Here is a 21353-nt window from a genome sequence, read left to right on the forward strand (position 1 = left end):
TGTCACTGTCGCGTCTGGGCAGAAACGGCACAATTTATTCCAAGTAGAAACGTGAAATAGTCAAGAACAAAATACTTGAACAGAAACCGTCAGTGAACTTTATGAAGATCGTCATAAAAGCACAACAAGAAGAAATAAGGATGACTGAAGAACAATGAAGAGAAGTTAACCAACAAGTTTCATTTCTTAGCATAATCCACTTTCATCTGCTGTTCAGGAGTAATTTTAAAGTTATTCAGGGCAATTCGGGCGGGTGCTGCCAACTCTTCTGATTCAAACTCAACGAAGGCTATACCAGATCGATTTGGCACTAAGCGAATGTCCTTCAGTCCAGGGAATCTGTAACGACACCGTGTTCGAATGTGTTAATGTTGAAAGAATTCATGGGTGACAAAATAAGTACAAGATCAAACATACTGATTGAATAATATTGTAAGCATATCTGTCGTTGCTTCGTCGGGAAGATTGGTGCAGAATAAAATCTTGTTGGGCGGAGCAGGTCCATCTTCACCTGGTCCTCTTCCACCACCAGCTCCTTTTGCACCCTTAGTAAAGATCACATTAAAATAATGTTTTTTCACTCCGTTCGACTTCTTAGCTGCTGAAAATTCCATGCTAATTTTCTTCCTCAGTTCTTGAGGTTAATTCATACTAGATGACCTGCAGATCTAATGCTATTCTATCTACTGACACTTGTATTTACGGAAATTCGACTAAAAAGCGCTTCGCAAACCCTACTTGGATTCTGAAATTTTTCCGTTATAGCTGAATAACGAATGTGGCCGCAAAATTTCCACACAATCTTCTCTGCTGTACGTAAAGTTAATTTCGGAGATGTAGTTATGTAAAACATCATCGCACTACTAAACAACATCCAGAAGTAATAGGGTTATTTTACAATTTTTCTCGACTGGTTTTTTTTCATAAGGTAATAGATTCGAGTGAAAATGGATCTATTCTAAGACAAGAAAATAGCTTTAAAAAATTGAAGAAGTGATTTTTGTGATCGAAGCTAAAAAGACTATTATAGGTAATGAACACTTAAAATACGTATTTCCATAAAATAATGTAAGCCACAGAAATGCAAAGAAACATTTCTGCTTACTCATTCATTTCATTTTAAGAGACTCAAGAACACGCCAGGCGTTGGAAAATTACCTCAAAGGCATCACCCCACGAATCTGAGGTGGTACGGATTTCAGGTGGAGTATTCGTATATGGGGATCGTAAATTGAGGGGGGGGGGGGGTTATTCCATCCACTTCTTCCTAATTGCCGTGAAAAACGGCCCGGAAGATACGGCTTTGAGCGTTGCGGCGCACTATTTTCTAAAACGAGTTCGATTGGAGCGCGCCAGCCGTGTCCACACGCCGCATCTTCAGAGCCGTTTTTTACGCCAATGAGGAAGAAATGGACTCAAAATTGCAATGCAAAATGAGTTTCTTCACCTTCTTTTTCTTTTGAGTGCGAATAGGAGCTCGGGCTGCCCTTTCAACATAAGTCCCCTTCGCTTTTGCGATAACATCCGAGTCCTCACGAGCATACTGGATCCGCTGAAGTACCAAGACTTTGTCATTAAAAAAACAGTTACAGAAATGTCACTGCGCACCATTGGTTTGTCGTAGAAAGGGAATCCCTGCATAGCACGCAAGGCGTTAGACGCAGATGAGATCTGGTTTGGAAAAAAAATCATCTCGTAAAAATTGTTTGATATTAGAAAAGAAAACACAAAACATGAACTACCAAACAAAACATTTATGTTACCTCTTTAAAGATTATATGAGCTTGTCCTCGCATACGAAGTGTCTTGAAACAGAGTATGCTTATTATTTCTCCAAACTGGGTGAAAATAGCATGTAATGCCTTTTTCAGCTCTGAAAGCATAAGGATGGAAAACAGGCTACAAAACTTCACCATGTCAACAAGTCAAAGAAATTAACTCACCTTCCTTCTTGACTTTTTCGTTGAGATTGTTGATGTAAATGGTGTGGTTGGGCTTGATGTCGGCCATCTTTAGTAAAAACTACCAATAATTTTAGGACAAAAGAGTGAAGAAAACCGCGTGAAGTTCAGAATATCGCTAAATAATTAGCGCGGTCAAAGACCAAGTGCTACAGTTATGAAACTGTTGGATTCGCAATAGATTTATTCGGTGGTTCTGCAAACACTATACAAGTACATTGCATTACACTGCACTTTTCGACAGAGCTAGAGCTTAGCAACAGGAAGCACACAACTGTGGCAAAATAAACCTGGAGAGCATAAAGAGAGAAGAAGTACATTAGAATTAGAATGCCGACAGCTACTCATTTCTATGAATATCTTTGGGGATATGTGAAGAAAACCTACTATTTACATATGCACAAACGACCAGTACTCATCGGGCTATTTTAGTGCTTGAGACTAGAACAAATCTAAGAAAACATTTTAAAGTTTCGTTTCGTCTAGGTTGTACATTTTACATTTATGACCCGCACACATACGAGAAAAACTAAACGTGTTCCTCCTGCTCTCCACTCGCTTTTCTCGGTACAACAGCCTTCCGCGTAATTCCGTAGAACTTTGGAGGATTGAATCTACGTGATGTGAACTCCCAACCCAGGTGGTCCATGCAGAAGCGACACTCGATTATCTGCCATTTATAGCTGAAGGTAAACGTAATGGTAGAACGAAGAGACAGGAACGTTTAGTACGTGTCTTCTCATTCTTCCAAAAATACACATACAAACTTAGTCTTTTAGTTTCCATACATGTCCACTACTATCTGCAACGACTTACGACAATCAAAGCGAAATAAATCCTTTAAAAATATGGACAAGACTGAAATGGATTTGAGCAGAAGTGCCAACATCAGTTAAGTAGAGAAACAAATTTCATTTCGTAACAATTCGGCTTTAGGCTGTTTTGTTACAAAAAGACAGGAAATTAGAAAGAACGAGGGAACTGTTCACAATAACATAAACCGCAGGACAAAGATAAAGAGTGAAGTAACGCAGTTCCCTATAATGACAATTCATCGGGGCAGGGCACCATCTCCTCCTTCCCAATTAGCCCGGTAAATGGTGCCAAAAAGCTCCACGAGCATGTTTCTGTCAGCGATAGTAACACCTGGAGCAACTGCAACAACCCCCAACAGTTTTTTATCCATCTTTAAAGGCATTACTCCACGAATCTGAGGTGGTGCGGATTTCAGGTGGAGTATTCGTATACGGGATGGGAGACTATGGAGAAGGGGGTGATTCCGTCCATTTCTTCCTAATTGCCGTAAAAAAACGGCCCGGAAGATACGGCTTCAGTCGTTTTGGCGCACTACTTTCTACAGGGAGTTCGACTGGAGCGCGCCAGGCCTGTGCGTCGCCGCATCTTCCGGGCCGTTTTTTACGGCTTCAGTCGTTTTGGCGCACTACTTTCTACAGAGAGTTCGACTGGAGCGCGCCAGGCCTGTGCGGCGCCGCATCTTCCGGGCCGTTTTTTTACTGCAATTAGGAAGAAATGGACGGAATCACCCTCCTCTCCATAGTCTCCCATCCCGTATACAAATACTCCACTTGAAATCTGCACCACCTCAGATTCGTGGGGTGATGCCTTTAAACCAATCTCCAGTACAGTCCGTATCATATCATGAGCACAATGTCCTCATGATCTGCAAAGCCCATTTTCTCTTGTTCTCGGATTTATACGAAATATTTCACTCATTCCGCTGCCCAGCCAATAACAAAAATCTTCGTTCTCTTCTGACATCTCAAAAAGAAAAAAGTTCAACATTATTTTGGAGAATTGTTGTGTTGCGTACATGGCACAACTCCTTACAATCCTAATCACTTCCTACTGGTAAACGTTCTACATAACAGGTGCTCGCAAGAAACAAAATACGTTTCGAATGTTTGCTGTTTATAGGAGAAAAAACCTTGTTTTCAGAGAAAACATTAGTTATAAAAACTCATTAGTTCGGTCATTAGTTTATTTGTAATAAATAAAGGTTTATTTATTACAAATGAACTAATGACCGAACTAATGAGTTTTTATAACTTTTTCTTTTTCATACCCACTCTGTTCGTAGAATTTATACAACATTTTTTTTTTCAAAATTCTCACCCAAAATTTACGAATAGCTGGATAGCCTCTAAAACACCATTGTAAACGCTTCCGAATTTTTAATAAATCATTATCCAAGGTTATTCGATGGAATATAAAGGACTGCTATCGTTTAGAAAAGAAATCCCCAATAAAAACCTTCTTTTCAAAAACTCTTCAAAACTTTACATATATACAGTAATAAATCGAGTGAACATGAAACAACACTTTCACAAAAAGTACTGGTCATCGCAAGGATATTCAGGGCAGTCTTTAGCTGTACAACATCGTGCTGTGGCAATTTCGCAACAATCTGTAGCAGGATATGGGATTATGGTTTACTATAATAATTGCAATGCAGTGCCCATACCTCCTCAAATAATGAATATTTGAACTAAAATGTGCATCGTCGCTTTCTGCGAAGCTGAGCACCTCCCATAGCAGCCATCCGTCAGCGATGAAGGACGCCCTGGTTCATAAGAAAGGAAGGTGGACATTAATCATTTTACAGGTAACATTAAGCATTATTTGTCTTCCTTCGTTAGTTTTAGCTACCATTAACCAAAGGAGCATGTTTTCAGGAACTACACTGGATTGAAGACTAAGATGATAATGATAATGATCAGTACACCTCAGTTTGTAATTAATTTTCACTAAGGAAGGAAGTTACACGCCAGACGATCTAATGTATTCAAAGGATAGAACGGGACATTACATCCAAAAGTTATTAGGACCCACGTCAAAAATTAGCTTCGATTTTGTTCTAGATAAAATAAAAAAGAAGATACATACCCAGGAAACCAACTAAATTTTGCACAAGGCTGGTCCCGAGGAACAAAATTCTGAGCAACTGCAACAGTCACCATTTCATGGATGTAGCCAGCTGAAACAAAGAATAGCAATGAGGAAGTGTAAAGAATAAATTCTGTGGTTACCGCTGTTTACAAAATGGGAACTCGTTCCTTCACTGTTCATATTAACAATATCCCGAACATTGCATATTAATAAGCCACATCCCCGGCAAACTAAATCTGTCATCTAGAAAAGTGCCAATTACGTTTACATTCAACAGATACCAAATTTTAAAAAAAGATAGCCTACCTTATCAACAAGGTTTAGCAGACTGATGATGCGCAAATTTGTTTCGTCTTCAACTAAGTGCTCATATTTAGTAGACAGTGGCATCGGAATATTACGGGCAGCCCAGTAGCTAAAGCTGACTGGGCCCTGAAGAATATTCATATTTGTGATTTGTTATTCAATAACTGATATTGTATTGAACGAGTCTCAGTAATATGCACCCACCAACTCAAGCGCATCCCGAATTTTCTCATTTGAAAACCACATTTCCAGCCAGTTTCCGAGTCGCTTGCATTGGTTGTCCTAAGCAGCATACATACAAAAAGATGTTGAAAATAAAGATCACTCTTCTAAGAAATTGAAATATTTTAGTAAGTTTAGATTCTTGCGTCGATGAGATCACTTAAAGTCGATCAGTAACGCCACTTTTGATTAATATGTCCTTATACTTTTAATTGCAGTGCTCACACCCGAACTAACAAGTTTCTTAACAAATAAACACCGGAAGAGCATACCAAATTCACATTATCCGCCACGAAATGAGGAACACTAGAAATCGCCGAGCATAGGGCAAGCTTCTAAAAAAAGAGTTCTATTCAGGCTAAAGTACACAAGATAAAATATACAATACCCTCTTCTCTGGCCAAGTCCACGTTTTAGAAGGACATATAGCTTGTGGCAAAGGTATACGCGTTAAGTCGTCTAAGACTTCCACTCGTGCCATTGAAGTGCTGAACGAAATTTCGCAATGCAGATGTTGTATGGCCAGATATCCTACGTTAACAGTAGTCACATTTACCCCCTACTATAAAGGGGCTCATGCGACTGACCTAGATGCCTCGTTCTCAATTGATATAACTCTAAATCTTTGTCGACCGATGGCGTGCACCTTCATTGTTAGCCCGTCGCTCACGTACTTGTTAACCTGGAACAGCGAGAAGAGAAACAAACATCGCAAGAAAATGTTAACAATTTCTACGCTCTGCATCAACGTCTGAATTCGCGGTTCGGCACAACTTTCATAACTCCTAACAATTTCTCAGTTTTTACCTGCAATAAGATTCCGTAACGATCCTTGTTCATATTTACTTCGCCGATAATGACAGGTAATAAACCAAGATAACTTCTCGAATCAATTGCCCTTTGTACAATTGCGCGAGAAACGGTGTTATGTATCTGCATCGGAACCATCTGACCTAGAAAGAAGAAGAATTGTTATAGAGTGAAGAATCCTTACCATATAATAGTTGAAAGTCGCGCTGGCATATATTTATTTGTTTATTTATGCTTACCTGGCAGTACAACAAGATCAAGGCTTATGACAGGAACCGTGTGCTCTTTTCCAGGTTGTAGCCACATAGTAGCACCCATATCGACTTCTTCTGAAGCCCTAGCGGGTTTGAACAGATACTGATGTTTTGAGCATTCCTATAATTCAAGATAAATAAATAGTTTTTAAGGGAAGAATTACCGAACAAAACGAATTCGAACGCATAAGGGACCAACATCTCACATGAACATCGAAATTCCTGTTAGGCTCGCCATCGCTAGCTTCCGATGCAGGATCATTTTCATCGGCAGATTCTTCCTCAGAAGACCCCAGTCCACGCATATCCACGTCCATTCCTCGATTCTCACGCCTCGCCCGAACATTGAGAATGCGAAGAAACTGACGGACGCCGTTACGAATGCCACGCTGAAACCAAAGTTCGAATGCGAAGAAGGAAAAAAGACAAAACAAAAACAGCTGCTTCATCTAGAGGTGAGCACACTCGATTCAACACACTAATTTTTTGCAACAAGTTCATGTTGGAGATGAGCACTGACCGCTGAAACAAAAACTTATCTTAGACGAAGACCTATATAAAATCTTTATTGTCAAAATCATTCTACCATGTGGAAATTATGTTTGAGCGCTCCTTTTACAACTATAGCTAAAATATGTACTTCTGAGAAGAGTGCAACGAAAGCACTGTAATCGAGCTGAAAAGGAGACTTAAAATAGATCTTGATTGAATTAAGCGCTTCAGAACTAGATACTACGCTTTAAAATCTGCAACTCCTCTATCACTGTTCAAACTAACAGCGATCCACCCGAACTGAAAGAAAAATCTGGGAAATTTCCAATGTTAATGACCAGTGAAGATCGTTGACATCTTTTCAATCCATTGCACTGTTCGTAAGTGCTTGATTCTTTTATTAGGATATTTCAAAGATGAATACATCAGCACATATCTGAACGACGGAAATACAGAATTGTGACCATTACATTGACAGCAGCATCCAAAGCAGCGATTTCGTCAGGAGAATCCTCATCAATTACATTTTCTGCAGCAAGATCCTGTTCTGGAATTTCCCCATTTCCATTTTCATAGTCATCTTCGCCATCGCTGCTGTAATGACCGCCATCAAACATCTAAACAAATGTTACATACAGGATGAGAAATAAACTTGACATCAAGGAAGTCTTCGAGCACTGTACAGATCCCAAATTTATATTATGTACACATGAGCAGTGCAATAAGAGAAATATCGATGTAATCAGAGTACAATATCAACTTGTGATTTTTAAACCAATAAGATGGTAATCTCTAAACATGGAGGGATGACGCTTATTTTGGGAAACATTTCTGTTTGAAAGTCATCAGAAGGTACGCCGTGAATTTCTGAGGTTGCACGGACCGCACAAGAACCCTACGCCTGTTTTCCTCATTCGAAGATGAGACAAGCTGAATAGAATTTGATTAAAGTCTGAGTCGAAAGTTACTGGCGTATCAATCCATTTGGGATGCGCCAATGCGTTTTAGGGAAATTCGTAATCGTTGTTCTGCAACGCTCGCTGGCCTATATAATGACTTACAGTGGCTTAATCAAGTCAGTGTTCAGATCCTCCCAGACAAGTTTGGTACCAGTTTATCGACTCCGGAAGGGTGAAGGACTTGGTTGGCACTAGGGTGTTTTCGAACCCTCAACCGTGCGGCTACAGCGGGCCTCTAACCAACTGCGCTACACCCGCCCCAATATAATTTGGTTACTCTGTTCATATCTATTATTAAGGTCTGCGAATAGTCGGACCGCTACCTATTCGTTGTGGCCCTGCTTATAATAAGTACAATCAGGCATTACTTGCATTATACAGGTACGTACAAGCGATAGAACTTGGATAGATGTATGGCGTAAGCTACTCATTTATTGTAAAAAGGTGCAACGTAGCAATAAGTTTGAAAAGGAGCAACAGCGTACCAAAAGTGAAGCTAGACTGTTTAGAAAAACGACACTGAAGGAACGACAGAAAATGAAGCAAGAGCAAAACTTTACATACCCTCACAATTGCGAATAGTAAAACACTTATTTACTATAGTTATACATATTATGTATAAGAACAAAGCGCTCAAAACGAACAAAAGTTCGTCGACTGACCGTTATGAAAAAGAAAACTAGTGACTACATGGAATACAGGAAGTAAAAAATATGAAAAAGAGTGACGACTTTCATTTCAAAAAAAATGATACAGATGTCTTGTAATTGTTGAAAGATTCCATACCAAAAAAAGAACAGACCCTGCTTTGTGATAATAGAAGCTGAAGGTAAAGAGCTCGAGAAGTAAACTCTAAAGGAACAAACAAACACATTTTTTTCCGGAGACAAAATTTCAAAATCTAGGGCCGCGCCCCAAACACTAGCGCACCTCTCAACTCGTCCGGCGCCTCGATTTCAAGCTCGTCCACATTGCCGCACTCCCGTTGGACTTTACGCATCCTGGAGTCAAAATGTCCACCGCCGGGTCAAAAGGAATGGAAGCCTCCTGCAATTACGTAGGTGGCTACGCTCGAAGTGGTGCGGTGAAGCTTTTGGAGCTGTTGTGATCGAGACGGAACCCTCGCAGGTCGCAGACAACTGCAGCGATGAGCGACGATTATTCAACTGCAGAGATAATCAAGGTCCTACGTCGATCGGAACCGCTACCTTCACCACCTCCAGTGAAGCCACAACTAGATCATGCTCTGCATCTCTAATATACCGTAGAGCCGTTAGGAGGACAGAGAACTACCATGACTTCAGGTTTTTACGTCCTAGCTACATAACCATGTGGATGTTGTGCCTGATACAAAGGTATAAAAGAAACTACGTCCGAACTCAAGGCGGCTGTAACCCTGTCGGTAGGAATTTCATGTGGAACTGCACGATTGATCGACGGTTCGAAACCGCCCTGATTCCAATCAAACCTTTCATCTCCCGTTATCGGTAAATTGGTACCAGTCTTGTCTGGGAGGTTAGAAAGACTGGCCAAAACACAAACAAGACACATCGACCTGAATAGAAATCGAACACCTAGGCAAAAACCACACTAGACAAAAGACTAAGCAGCAACACAAATTTATATAATGGCTTGGTCTTTGTATCGGCGACCGCTAAGAATTCGTTAATTTTTCACACCCAAATGTTACAGGGTCACGGCCTGTTCCCTATTACCATTGTACTTTCTCAAGGCGAAGTCGTCTTAGCGTTCCTTGTAGTTTCTACGCTGCACCAATTTTCAACACATTTCAGTTCTGCTGTTTCCGAAGCCGTATCTCAATGTTCCTTCTTCTCTTCAGGTATTGCAAAATATTGCTTATGATCATAAAATCAAGAGAAAAATGCGGACGCATTTTGACACCTCTTCGTAGAGTGTGGGACAATCAACGCTGTTTCCCACCGCCATTGAGCCTTTTCGACACTGCGAAAGCCAATGTGTACATAAAGGATGCAGCTTTCAGCAGATTTTTCAGTCAGCAGTTCTAAAATCGAAATGGCGATGGAAGGACATTTGGACGTTCCGAAACGAAACCCAAAAGATCAGAATTTTTCGCATTCTAGGTTATCAAGCAAGAATTGATCGAGCACAGGTCTAGTATACCAGTAACTTTTGCAGCCTGCAATTTGGTCGTCGAGGATAATAAGCTCTTGCACATTTGGTTCCAAATGTAATCAACTGCAGTGAGCGTGGAACGCTCTCCAGTGCACACGTTATTCCTCCATTTGATGCGTTCTCCCTTTCGCATTGAGGATTACCAGCAGGAGCATCGCGATCATGTGGTTGAACGCACTTTATATTGACCATACATAATAATGAACTATTTTTTGAAATCAGTTTGCCAACCACGGGTAACAATAGTCAATAGTTTCATTGTCTTTAAAGGCATCACCCCACGAATCTGGGGTGGTACGGGTTTCAGATGGGTTATGCCTATACGGTGTCGTAGATTGTGAGGAAGAGGGTAAATCCGTCTGTCAAGTTATAGGAAGTCCATCCTATTCTTGATGTGTTACGGAGAGTTCAAACGTATATTATAAATGTTTATATACATATATATATATATATATATATATAATATATAATCAAAAGTGTAGAGAGGGAAAGAGGGGCTCGCGCTAGCCGGGTGGCATGGTCGCGGAGGCGAGACTGCCGTCTCGTTGGCGGACTTCCTCTGACACCTAATGTCTGCGACTGGATCCCAACACGTCCATTTCTTCCTAATTGCCGTAAAAAACGGCCCAGAGAATGCGACGCGTGCACAAGGCTGGCGCGCTCCAATAGAACTCATTGTAGAGATTAGCGCCCCGGAACGCCTTTAAAGAATCGGGTTTGAAGAATCTTCCTAATTCCCGTAAAAAACCGCCCGGAAGATGCGGCGCGCGCACAAGGCTGTCGCACTCCAATCGAACTCGTTGCAGAAAATAGCGCGCCGGAACTCTCTAAGCCGTATCTTCCGGGCCGTTTTTTTACGGCAATTAGGAAAAAATGTACGGAGTCACCCTTCCCTCCATAATCTACGATCCCGTATACGAATACTCCACCTGAAATCCGCACCACCTCAGATTCGTGGCATACTGCCTTTAAAATACGTATTTCCATAAAATAATGTAAACCACAGAAATGCCTCGTCGAGCACCAGCAGAGAATAGTGTTTTTCCAGCGTATTTCTGGTGTGGAAAAACGTACTAGAATTCTAGTTTATACCCGAGCATGAAAAACATGTGTGATCTTATATGTATGAAGATCTTAAAGGTATCACCCCACGAATCTGGGTGTTACGGGTTTGGGCAGGTAATGCCTATATGGGGTCGTAGATTGCGGGAAAGAGGGAGATTCTGTTCATTTTTCCGTGTATCAGTGTAAACGGGTAAACGGACGACCCCGAAACGCTGTTTCTTACGACGGCTTCTGTTGCAACTTTTGCGCTCCGCCCCCGCCTGCGATTCGTCGAAAACCCATTCGGACGAACCGATAGGCAATTCATTTCATTCAGGCGAATCGCAGGCGGGGCAGTGCGCAATGGTTGCGCATTGCAACAGAAATCGTCGTTAGGAACGATTTCTGGAGTCGTCCGTTTGCAATTATGCAAGGAGAGATGAACGGAATCATCCTCTTCCCCGCAGTCCCGCGATTCCTTATAGGCATTACCCGCCTGAAACCCGCACCGCCCCAGATTCGTGGGGTGATGCCTTTAACCTGGATCTCATTTGATGTAGAACAATTCGGTTCTCAGTATATTGTTGGGGAATACCTTTTCCATCAAAATAAAGATTTCACCCGCCCTGGACCTTATCCATTTTTCCACTAATTACATGACCCGCAGATGGGAAAGATGCCAATGATCGCATCTACATACTACTCAGATTTAATGGAAAAAAGAGGTTTCAAAAACAGCACTAAAAACAGTAGGGTCAAAACAACTTAAAGCCCGGTGCTATTGCGTAGGCGGACGCACGTCAAGTGAAGGTCGTAGCATGTAGCAACCAGCGCGCGTAGAAGTGTGAAATCTGAATTCAGAAGTAACCGCGGCACTTTTGTTGCATAGCAGAAGACTCTCTTTGCCGCAGTTTTCTTTGCCTACTACCATTCCTTTGTCAGAGGCGTTATCCACGTTGTTGCAGTGCCTACGACCCCAATTCAGACTGCGCATATGATCGTGCGTCCGAGGTGGGACCGTGGCTCATCTTTGCAGTTCGACTGCAGGAACCGATGGTCCTGTCTCGATTGCACTAACTCCATCGTGGTACTTCGAGCGCATGCATTTACACAAATCCGCCAAGCTTAGTTTTTTTGGGCACTCAGTGGCGCTCTTATTCCTCGAAGTAAATAATTAAGACAATCGGGGCCTTAGGCATTAGTCTTAGTGGATCTATGACGTGTGAGCTAAAGTTAGTAAGAGAAACAAGTAAGTTAGAGCGTCGAGAAATAAGGGCGCCACCGAACGGCCTCCTCAACTACACTTTCACCCGGATCTGATTTTGACTAGCAGGGTTACCTCAACCAGAGTACGTAGAAGGGGTAGAGTCTGGTTTCAACGAGAACGATATATTTGCTGCTTTGAAGGCGACTGTCTTCGTTGCGGAACCGTTCCTAGGCCGGAGGCGTTTCAGCGCCGACATTGCCGCGCGTCTATGAGTTCATTTCAGCGTGCACATGTGTTCGTCTTCGTGCTAAAAGTGGTGCGATGCCGCCGGCAATAAACAGTGGGCGGGGCGAATGGCGTACTGAGTGCACCCATGTCGTCTGCATTCTGGCTGCTCTCTGCGTCAATGCACCTTTCCGCAATCGTCGGCGAAAATGACAGGAGCTGACTCATTTCGTTGCACAGTTAGCTTCCGTAGGTGCCTACTTGGTCCTGGTTGTAATTTTAAAGTTTGCGTTGCTGTAGCTTCTCTGTTCTGGTTTCACATCGTCGGTTTAGTGGGCTTGCACGTAGCTTCCGAACCTTGCACCACTTCTTTGTTGTTAGTATTTCTTTCAGTGTTGTACAAAAGAGCACTGTGATTGTGTTGACGTAGTTATTGTGCTTGTGTTTCCATTCTAGTTGTTGATGGGTAATATCGAATCGACTCGGACGGACGACAAACACAAGTCTCCATCACAGAAGGTATTCGATCCATACATGTTGTCATCTCTAATCGTCCGGCGGCAGCATTCCGTCTGTGTAACTCGTGCTGACTTTCCCCATTCGGCTGAGTTCTTTTTTGGTTTAATGCACTTGTTTGCCTTAATTCTGCACCGCTTTTTGTCGTGTTCAACGAGTGACGCACTCGCTCAGTAACCAGTGTTTTTCTGTGCGTATAGCACACAATCCAAAGATTTCATTGTTTCATTAGACAGGTAAACGGAAGGCAAAAAAGCAGTCGAAATCCGGGTCTGTTCCTCACAAGCTGAGCCGAGGAACGTCAGAAATGTCTTACCACACCTATCCCGTCACTCAGGACTATCGCATAAGCAGAAAGGTAGAAATGAAAGGTTGCTACATTTCAAAAGCACTCCATATTATGATTAATTCAATTTCTCAGTTCATGATTCAATTTTCTTTATAAGACTGATCGAAGACCATTTGAACGAAGAACTTCTTGCTATTTGTCATTTGTTGTGCTTAGGAAAGTTGCTTCAAAGTCCAATCATACCTTTCTGCACTTAATTACCCTCAACAGATGGTTTTTGACATCAGTTATACTGCCTCCATTTCTGTCAAATTCTTTTTATTTGGTCGCAGTTCTTTTCTATTCACTCAATTTAACGTATTGTGTTAGCTGCACGCGGCATATATAAGCCACTTTTTGGTTTTTTGGAACTTTCCAAAGACTTGTTTAATGAGCAAGTTTTTTTTTCTTCTAAATTATAGGTCCATAGCCTGTTGCAAACGCTCGAATTAGACAATAGCAATTTGTATAGTTGGGTCAAAACGACATGAAGCTCGGTACATGTTAGCTCCACTGACAGGCGTATACAATTCTCATTTTGTGAAAGTTCTGCAATCTCAGACAATGACTTGCTTACATGTTTCGGCAGTTCTTATTTGTTTGGGAGATATCAGGTAAGAATGTCACAAGTATACATCAGGCTTCCCCTCCAGACCCCAACCATTCGCTGGCGTGGCGTACGAAGATGTTAGAACACGTAAGTCTCCAAAAAAGTAATTTTCTACGGTTACGCAACTTTCGCAAGGTATGAAATTCTTGTCAGTGGAGAGTAACTGTTAGGATCGAGGAGGATCTTGCTAGCACGAATCATTGCTTACACAACTCCACCGAGCCTCATGTCGTTTTAATCCGACTATACTTTTCAGTCACTGTGTGTTTTAAGAATTAGAGAAAATATATTCCAGAAGTTGGTTTAACTATTGAAAATTGGAAGTGAAGGAATGTTACTGGAAAGTGTCTTGTGTACTTTTCTGATGGGAAATTGAAAACCACCTTTTTGTAAGCTTTTGGCAACTAAGACTTTATTCACTGTTAATATTGACCCCTTTTAACTTTGTGGAGCTGATAAGATTATTATCTGCGAAAGAAGAGTGGAGAAATATAACGTATTCTGACATCTGGCTTATCTTGCTAGGCTAGAAAAGATCCCATTCTTTCTCCTGTCATTTTATTCCTGCGAAATGCGACATTCGTTTTCTTCATTACCGTGCAGTTTTCAAGAAAAAAAAAGTAAGCACTCAGAAAATGGAAAAGATAGTATCAGATAGTTAATTTTCCACCTTTTTCATCGATCGTGATGTGAAGTTCGAACTCGTTCGTAGTTTAACCCTGGTAACTACACTGCCAGCATGTATTGCGTGACACATTAGAGACTAAGCGGACGATTATAAACTTCTCCATGAGAAGAAACATCACAAAAATGGTTGTCAACTTAATCGGTGCTATTCGATTTTTTTTTCTACTGTTTTTCAGTCCTTTTTATTTAGGATTAGAGGTAACTCACTTAAAATACGTAGTTGCTACTAAATACTTAGTTTACTTAACTGTATTGGGAACATGAAGCGGGATTGAGCGGGTGACTTCGCAAGATCCTTACTCCAGAGAAGCGAATGCTTTGAGATTCTTAAGCTCAACCATAGAATCTAATTTCTATGTGATCCATAGTATGTGTATGGTAATCTATTGTCGTCGTTTCTTCTACGATATTGACTTCTGAGAAAAACTGGTAAATTCACACCCAAGGAAATAAATGGGGACTTATCAAAAGTCGTGAAAATTCTATTGAAAAAGAAATAACTGATTTCGTGGTTGAAGTAAAACTCAAGTCAATATCGTAGAAGTAAGGGTGCGGTTTAGGCAAGCTATTATTCAAAGCAAACAAAGCAAAACGATCGTAAACTTTAGTCAAAGTTTAGCTTTTTTACTTTTTGGGAGTACCGTTAGCGGTAGTAATATATAGAAGTAACTTTTTGGTCGATTTGCTTGAGCTATAACCAAGATTGGTATTTTTTTTTGTATGACGTCTGAAATGATTTCATTGAACTCTTGATAACTTTCAGTTTCAACACATGTCCTTAGAGTTCGGAAATAACGAGGTCGGAGGTTTTTCAATTCAGTGATATTTGGCGAAATTTGCGAACTTCTGTTATTCATACGTGTATTGTGCTGCTAATAACATTCTATGCTGAGTTCCTATATACTCCAGATTTTTAAGTGTAGTGTATAACGGTTTTTCATTGTAATCTTTTTTACTCTACTGAAAGCGCGTTTACAACTACGTGACCCTATCTTTATTTTTTCGTAAATTTAAAGAAGGAGAACCACAACAGTAAGGTTTTTACTGTGATGTTCATTATTATAAAACTGAAAGAGTAGCTTGTTAGCGAGTTAGAAGAAACCCCTCACACTTCTGCAAACATAAACTGTGGCATATGGAAGATCTATCGGATTGGCCCAATTTCTTGGGTACACGATCACTCCTTTGCAAAGTAACTGTACAGGTAGTTGTACCATTGGTTTGATTGAATTTTAGTTATGTGGACTTTAAATTTATTTTTGTTTTCAAAATCGATATCATTTGCAGTTGACGAGTAAAGAATTTCTTCTTTAAAGACTTTCTTTTTTGCTTGTTTCGTTTATGGCGTTTGGTTCTGTTGTAACTCTGCAGTTTTGCTGTTTAAAGCATATAAAATACCTTTTATGCACGCCACATTTCGCTTGCCTACTATTTTTTATTCACCTTACTAGCTAGTAGCGTTCCTTTATGTTTTCGATTCTACACAAAATGCTATTGTGTTCCTATTATTCGATCATCACGTAAGTAGTGTTTCCATATGGTATCCATAGCTACCTTGGACATAAACATGTAACTGCACAAGATGATGAGAAGTGAGAATAAAAGGTTTTATGATCTTGACGAGTTTACATGAAAAAAACGGTCGACTGCTATTATAAGCCAAAGCAGCCTGATTGAGTTGGCGACTCGGAGTGCAGATACGGGCGGATCTAGCGAAGGTTGCACCTCAATCACAACCGCTAGCTTCACCGTACCACCTCGAGAGCGGCCGATTACGCAACATCACGTCTACATGAGCTAGGGGATTTTACCTGCGTTTTTCGATGGCTGTATTAAATCATTTCGTTTGCTCTTATTGAATTAATTCACATTTTTTTTTTTTTAATGGAATATTTATATCTTATGTTCGTTCCATCCCAAACGTATATAAGAGGCTTCATCTGCATGCGATTTGCGAATTCTTTAAATACTCATTGATTTCATTTTAGGTTCTTGGAGTTGGGATCAATGGAAAAGTTGTAGAGTGTGAACATCGAATTACCGGAGAGAAATATGCTCTCAAAGTACTTCGAGACGTACCGAAAGCCAGAAGAGAGGTGGGTGTTTGAAGAGGTTTCGCCTTTTTACCCGTAATTATTTATGTGCGGACAAAATGGTTGCAAGATTGTTTTTTTATAGTAATTCTATAGAAACAAGCAAGAAGATGCTCGGTAGAAGTTTGGAACAGAAGATTTTCAGTTCTTAAATGAAAACAGATTATTTGTGGAAGCTAAATTCAAGAATTGTGAAGAGATGAGAAGAAAAAGCGGAGAAAGGGAGCAACCATGTGTACTCTTTGTCTAACACCCTTTCTAGTTTTTCGAGGAAAAAATGTGGTTTCAAAAATTGTGAACCAGTCTCGCTATTGCCTGACACCTTTTTTTGGAAACATTCTTGTCCAGTTCTTACGATTGAATTCATGTGAATCTGGGTGCCCGTAGTGTTTATCTTTCATTAGTTATGAAGTCTTATTTTCAAGGTTGATCTACACTACATGGCAAGCGGGCATCCAAACATTGTGGAAATCGTCGACGTTTACGAGAATTCCTATAATGATGTGCAGTGTCTTCTTGTAGTAATGGAAAGTATGAAAGGAGGGGAATTGTTCAACCGAATTCAGGTACCCTGCAGTGAGCTCCACATTTAAACTCTATCATAATAGTAATTATATACTATTTCGTATTATTCATAACACAAGAATTTACAGGAACGTGGTCAACAGGCTTTCACTGAAAGAGAAGCAGCTAGTATCATGTTTGAAATTTGCTCTGCTGTTGCTCACCTTCACAAGATGAATATTGCTCACAGAGATATAAAACCTGAGAACCTTCTTTACGTGTAAGTTGTAACGATTTGCAACGTGTTTTCTGTTTTCTGTAGAACTAATTGCGACAACTTTTTTTGCAGAGACTCCGGACCAAATGCTCGACTAAAATTGACAGATTTTGGCTTTGCAAAAAGAACAGATGAGTCGGAACCGCTCGGATTAGCAACAGCTTGTTATACGCCATACTACTGTGCTCCGGAAGTAAGCACATTGAGTTTCTCAGAACTCTTTTTGATTTTTCTTTTTGCTGCAGTACTATGCGTTATTCAGGTGTTGGGTGCCGAAAAATATGATAAATCGTGTGACTTGTGGTCGATAGGAGTCGTTATGTACATATTGTATGTTATCTTAATTTTTCTCGTAATTACTTGCAAATTTTCTTTCCAAAAGTATCATATATATTATACCAGCCTGAACGTCCGGCTAAAGCCGGACTTCAGGCTTATTTTGGTGTTCGCTTCGCTCGCCTTCACCGATCAGTAAGAAATAACAGTAGCGACATTCTTTGGAAATTAGAATTGCTTTTTTCTATCAACGCTTTCTTCAACTTTTTTACCCGAAAATATAAGCACAGATGAAAGATTTTATGGTTTTTCCCTAAACGCGTCGGTTTTATATTTGGAGAACAATAGAACTTGATTTAACATCTATGTTCCTCTCAGATCTCCCCTTTTTTCAAACATTATTCGAAGTATGAGTTTTCTCCGTTCTCAGCTATTAGCAAAGAACGAAGTGCTAACATGAAATAAATAATCACCACCGTAGTGATTATTCATTATCATTCATTACATTCATTATGAATATCACTATCGCAGTGATAAAAATAACGTTCTACGTCAGATCGCGTAAACGTTGGCTACTATGTATTGTATTTAAGCAGCCGTTCGCAAGTGCTTTTTCCTCCTTTTGAAAGTTCCTCTTTTTGAAGAAAGGATGTTAACAGCATCAGGGGAAATGCTGGGAATTGCGAAGGAACCACAGAAACCCATGCTACTGCGTTGGGGCACAGCTATCTCCACAGGCTCCAGGGCACGAATTCGACGCCACAATACCCATCTCACTCAATTTTACCGCCTTGGGGGTCCACCGCACCAGACCGACGCCATAATATTCCCTCTCTTTTTGGAATTTCTTGACTGAGACACACGCATACACAGACGCACACACGTGACTAAGCCCGTTATTATATGGCATGACAGTTTGCAAATCTTGAAGTATACATTCACATAAAAGTTTATTTACTCTCACTAACATATGAGAGAAACTAACTTGCCTTATCAAGGCCAACATACGTAGCTACATAGTTTTAAACAATGGTGAAAAGGTAGAGTGCTCGCCTGTCAGGAGCATGGCGATGGTTCGGCACCTCACCGCTGTAGAATTTTGCATCATTATAGAGTATTTTCGTGACACACAGACAAAAAAAAAAAAAAAAAAAAAAAAAAAAAACAAACAAACACACACACACAACAACACAAAAAAAAAAAAAAAAAAAACAAAAAAAAAACAACAAAAAAAAACAAAAAAAAAAAAAAAAAAAAAACACAAAAAAAAAAAAAACAAAAAAAAAAAAAAAAAAAAAAAAAAAAACACACACACACACACACACACGGACTAAGCGCGTTATTATATAGCATGATATATACTTTGGTAATCTATTTAGAATTTATGTTTTCGCTAGCGTGTAACTTATCAAGTTGAATTATCGAAATTCTAATTATCAAACGTTTACGTCCTGTTATTCGAATGGTGTTTAGACTATGCGGTTACCCACCTTTCTTTTCTCAACACGGGCTTCCTATGTCTCCTGGAATGAAGGCTAAAATAAAATCTGGTCAATACACTTTTCCTTCTCCAGAATGGGATTGTGTATCCGAAGCAGGTGAGCGCTCTCACAATTTCTTTCTATTTGGTCCATTGCATATGATATTTTCAAGGTGCATTTCTTGTATTTGTTTTGCAATTTTTTTGTATTTGTTATGAAAGCCTTTCAGCAAAAGATCTGATCAAGAAATTGTTGAAAACCGATGCAGCTGAGAGAATTACAATCGAGCAAACAATGCAGCACAAATGGATAACCCATTATCAGAAGGTGCGTATATCAGTAGCTAATACGCCTGAAGAGCTGAATTTGTTAGCGTTAGGAACACCTCATTGTGCTTCAGCTTTCTAAAAAGTCGTACTGTTTTCAAAAGTTAATTGTTCACCATTGTCAACGCTGCTCTCGAAATCTCAGAATGATGAGATTTAGAATGTTTTTTTTGGAGAAACAAATTGTGGAAAGAAATCACGTTGTCCTCCGTTAACTATGTTTTAAACTCGGTGAAATGCCATACTGTTATGGCTTTGCTGTTTTCAGGTTCCTGACACCCCTCTTTTTACTAGCAGTGTTCTAGTTGACCAAAAGGCTCAGTGGGGTGAAATGCAGGTTTGACTTCCTCATCTTTCTCTTTTTCTCTTTCTCGCAGTATGAAGATAGCAATCGATTCTCACGTCTCTCAAATCAATAGATTATTGTGTAATGTCATGGTTCTAGGAAGAAATGGAGAAAACGTTGGCATCCATGCGTGTTGGAAACGAAAATATGCAGATTAAAAGCCTTGCAGACTCCAATAACAAACTCCTACAAAAACGAAAGCAGCGTGCAGAAGAAACAATACAGGAAGCAAACTAATGACCGATCATCGAAGTACCTCATATGAAGTTGCCCAATGAGCCTCCATAGCGGCTAGTTCGATTTTTGAAAGTGTTTCTCAGGTTTTGTTATTTTAGTTTCACTCCTTATTACCGGGGTACTCCATATCGTTCACTTAAAAACGTCTAGAGGACGTGGACCCTCCACTAGCTAGAATGATAGTATTCCACACTAACATACATCGTTGGTCGAACTGCCATATTCTATAATTTCACAAGCATCATGTGGACGTTCTAGAAACCACATTCTTTCCATTTATATCCGCATTCTTTCCAGTCTGTTTTTCTCTTATTTACAGTCCCTTCTCCAAAAGTACTTAGTCCCTCCTAATTCCATGTACTCCCTAAGTATTTGGTCGAACCTGAATTCTATGAATTCTAGTTTTGATGTGCTGCTGTGGTTCCTATAAACGTGGGAATTGTAGCCAAAATTGTCATCCAATCCTAAAGGAATCTTCTTTATCTTTGCAATCTATGGTGATATTCCTCTTTATTCTGTGTTTTCGCTCTCATAGTAGTCAAATCATGTTTGGAAGTGATGTTGTAGTTGTAGTTTTTGTTTATTGTAAAGCGTCCTAATTCTGTGGTATATATTTTTTCGCGTGGTAACCTTTCACTGGAACTCATTTTTTTTACGTGTTATTTACTTATTTGTCCATCATTCGTTTGCATAGATTTTATGTTGTGGTAGTTCATGATTACGTCGAAATGTTTGCATTGAGTAGTGCAATGAAGATCCGAGAAACGTTGGTATATCAGAAAAAAGAATTCTATATGCGGTTTTTACAATAAGGTCGTGAAGTTGGTTAGTAGTAGAGTGGAAGACGGATTGGAAAAGCTAGTAATAATTTTATCCCACTGTATAGTAACATACACTGAACTTTTAGTGTGATCCAAATTGTTTTCTTAGGAAATTATGGGAGGATAATGTTCTAAAGAGTTGCTAAGGGCTTATCGATTTTCGATCGAAACTGCGCCGCCCATCGTAAGGTGCACAAAGAAGAAGGTCACCCTCAACACTGTTAATTGCAGACTCATCTCAGTGAGACAACCTTACCAATTTGGAGGGAGCACTTCAACATTTTTACGAAACTAAAGGAGAGATCGGCTT

General features: G+C 40.1%; 3 protein-coding genes across 5 annotated transcripts; 1 reads left to right on the forward strand and 2 right to left on the reverse strand.

Moving 5' to 3' along the window:
- Positions 1-179: 179 nt before the first annotated feature.
- RB195_001061 (uncharacterized protein) lies at positions 180-2010 on the reverse strand (the record flags this gene model as incomplete). The annotated part of the gene is made up of 6 exons (XM_013439621.2): positions 180-339; positions 418-545; positions 1448-1552; positions 1609-1671; positions 1764-1873; positions 1944-2010. 6 exons carry the CDS (start codon positions 2008-2010, stop codon positions 180-182), a joined length of 633 nt encoding a protein of 210 aa, XP_013295075.2.
- Positions 2011-2490: 480 nt separating this feature from the next.
- Positions 2491-8911, reverse strand: RB195_001062 (uncharacterized protein; the record flags this gene model as incomplete). 2 transcript variants are annotated; one of them, XM_064197662.1, is made up of 15 exons in its annotated part: positions 4347-4386; positions 4444-4542; positions 4866-4956; positions 5009-5111; positions 5175-5300; positions 5379-5456; positions 5669-5731; positions 5785-5884; positions 5984-6078; positions 6204-6349; positions 6446-6581; positions 6667-6849; positions 7423-7569; positions 8714-8763; positions 8842-8911. In XM_064197662.1, the coding sequence occupies 15 exons, from the start codon at positions 8909-8911 to the stop codon at positions 4347-4349; spliced, it is 1527 nt and encodes a 508-aa protein (XP_064053544.1). The 2 variants fall into 2 exon arrangements, with proteins under 2 accessions (XP_064053543.1, XP_064053544.1); XM_064197663.1 differs by lacking the exons at positions 4347-4386; positions 4444-4542 and adding an exon at positions 2491-2644.
- Positions 8912-13003: 4092 nt separating this feature from the next.
- Positions 13004-20372, forward strand: RB195_001063 (uncharacterized protein; the record flags this gene model as incomplete). 2 transcript variants are annotated; one of them, XM_064197665.1, is made up of 13 exons in its annotated part: positions 13004-13060; positions 13290-13415; positions 16671-16778; positions 17201-17341; positions 17429-17559; positions 17629-17749; positions 17819-17886; positions 19306-19430; positions 19543-19640; positions 19908-19976; positions 20085-20117; positions 20155-20237; positions 20321-20372. In XM_064197665.1, 13 exons carry the CDS (start codon positions 13004-13006, stop codon positions 20370-20372), a joined length of 1212 nt encoding a protein of 403 aa, XP_064053545.1. The 2 variants fall into 2 exon arrangements, with proteins under 2 accessions (XP_064053545.1, XP_064053546.1); XM_064197664.1 differs by lacking the exon at positions 20321-20372 and having other exon boundaries at positions 20085-20222.
- Positions 20373-21353: the final 981 nt, after the last annotated feature.

Source organism: Necator americanus, chromosome IV (genome assembly GCF_031761385.1).
Source record: "Necator americanus strain Aroian chromosome IV, whole genome shotgun sequence".
Lineage (NCBI taxonomy): Eukaryota > Metazoa > Nematoda > Chromadorea > Rhabditida > Ancylostomatidae > Necator > Necator americanus.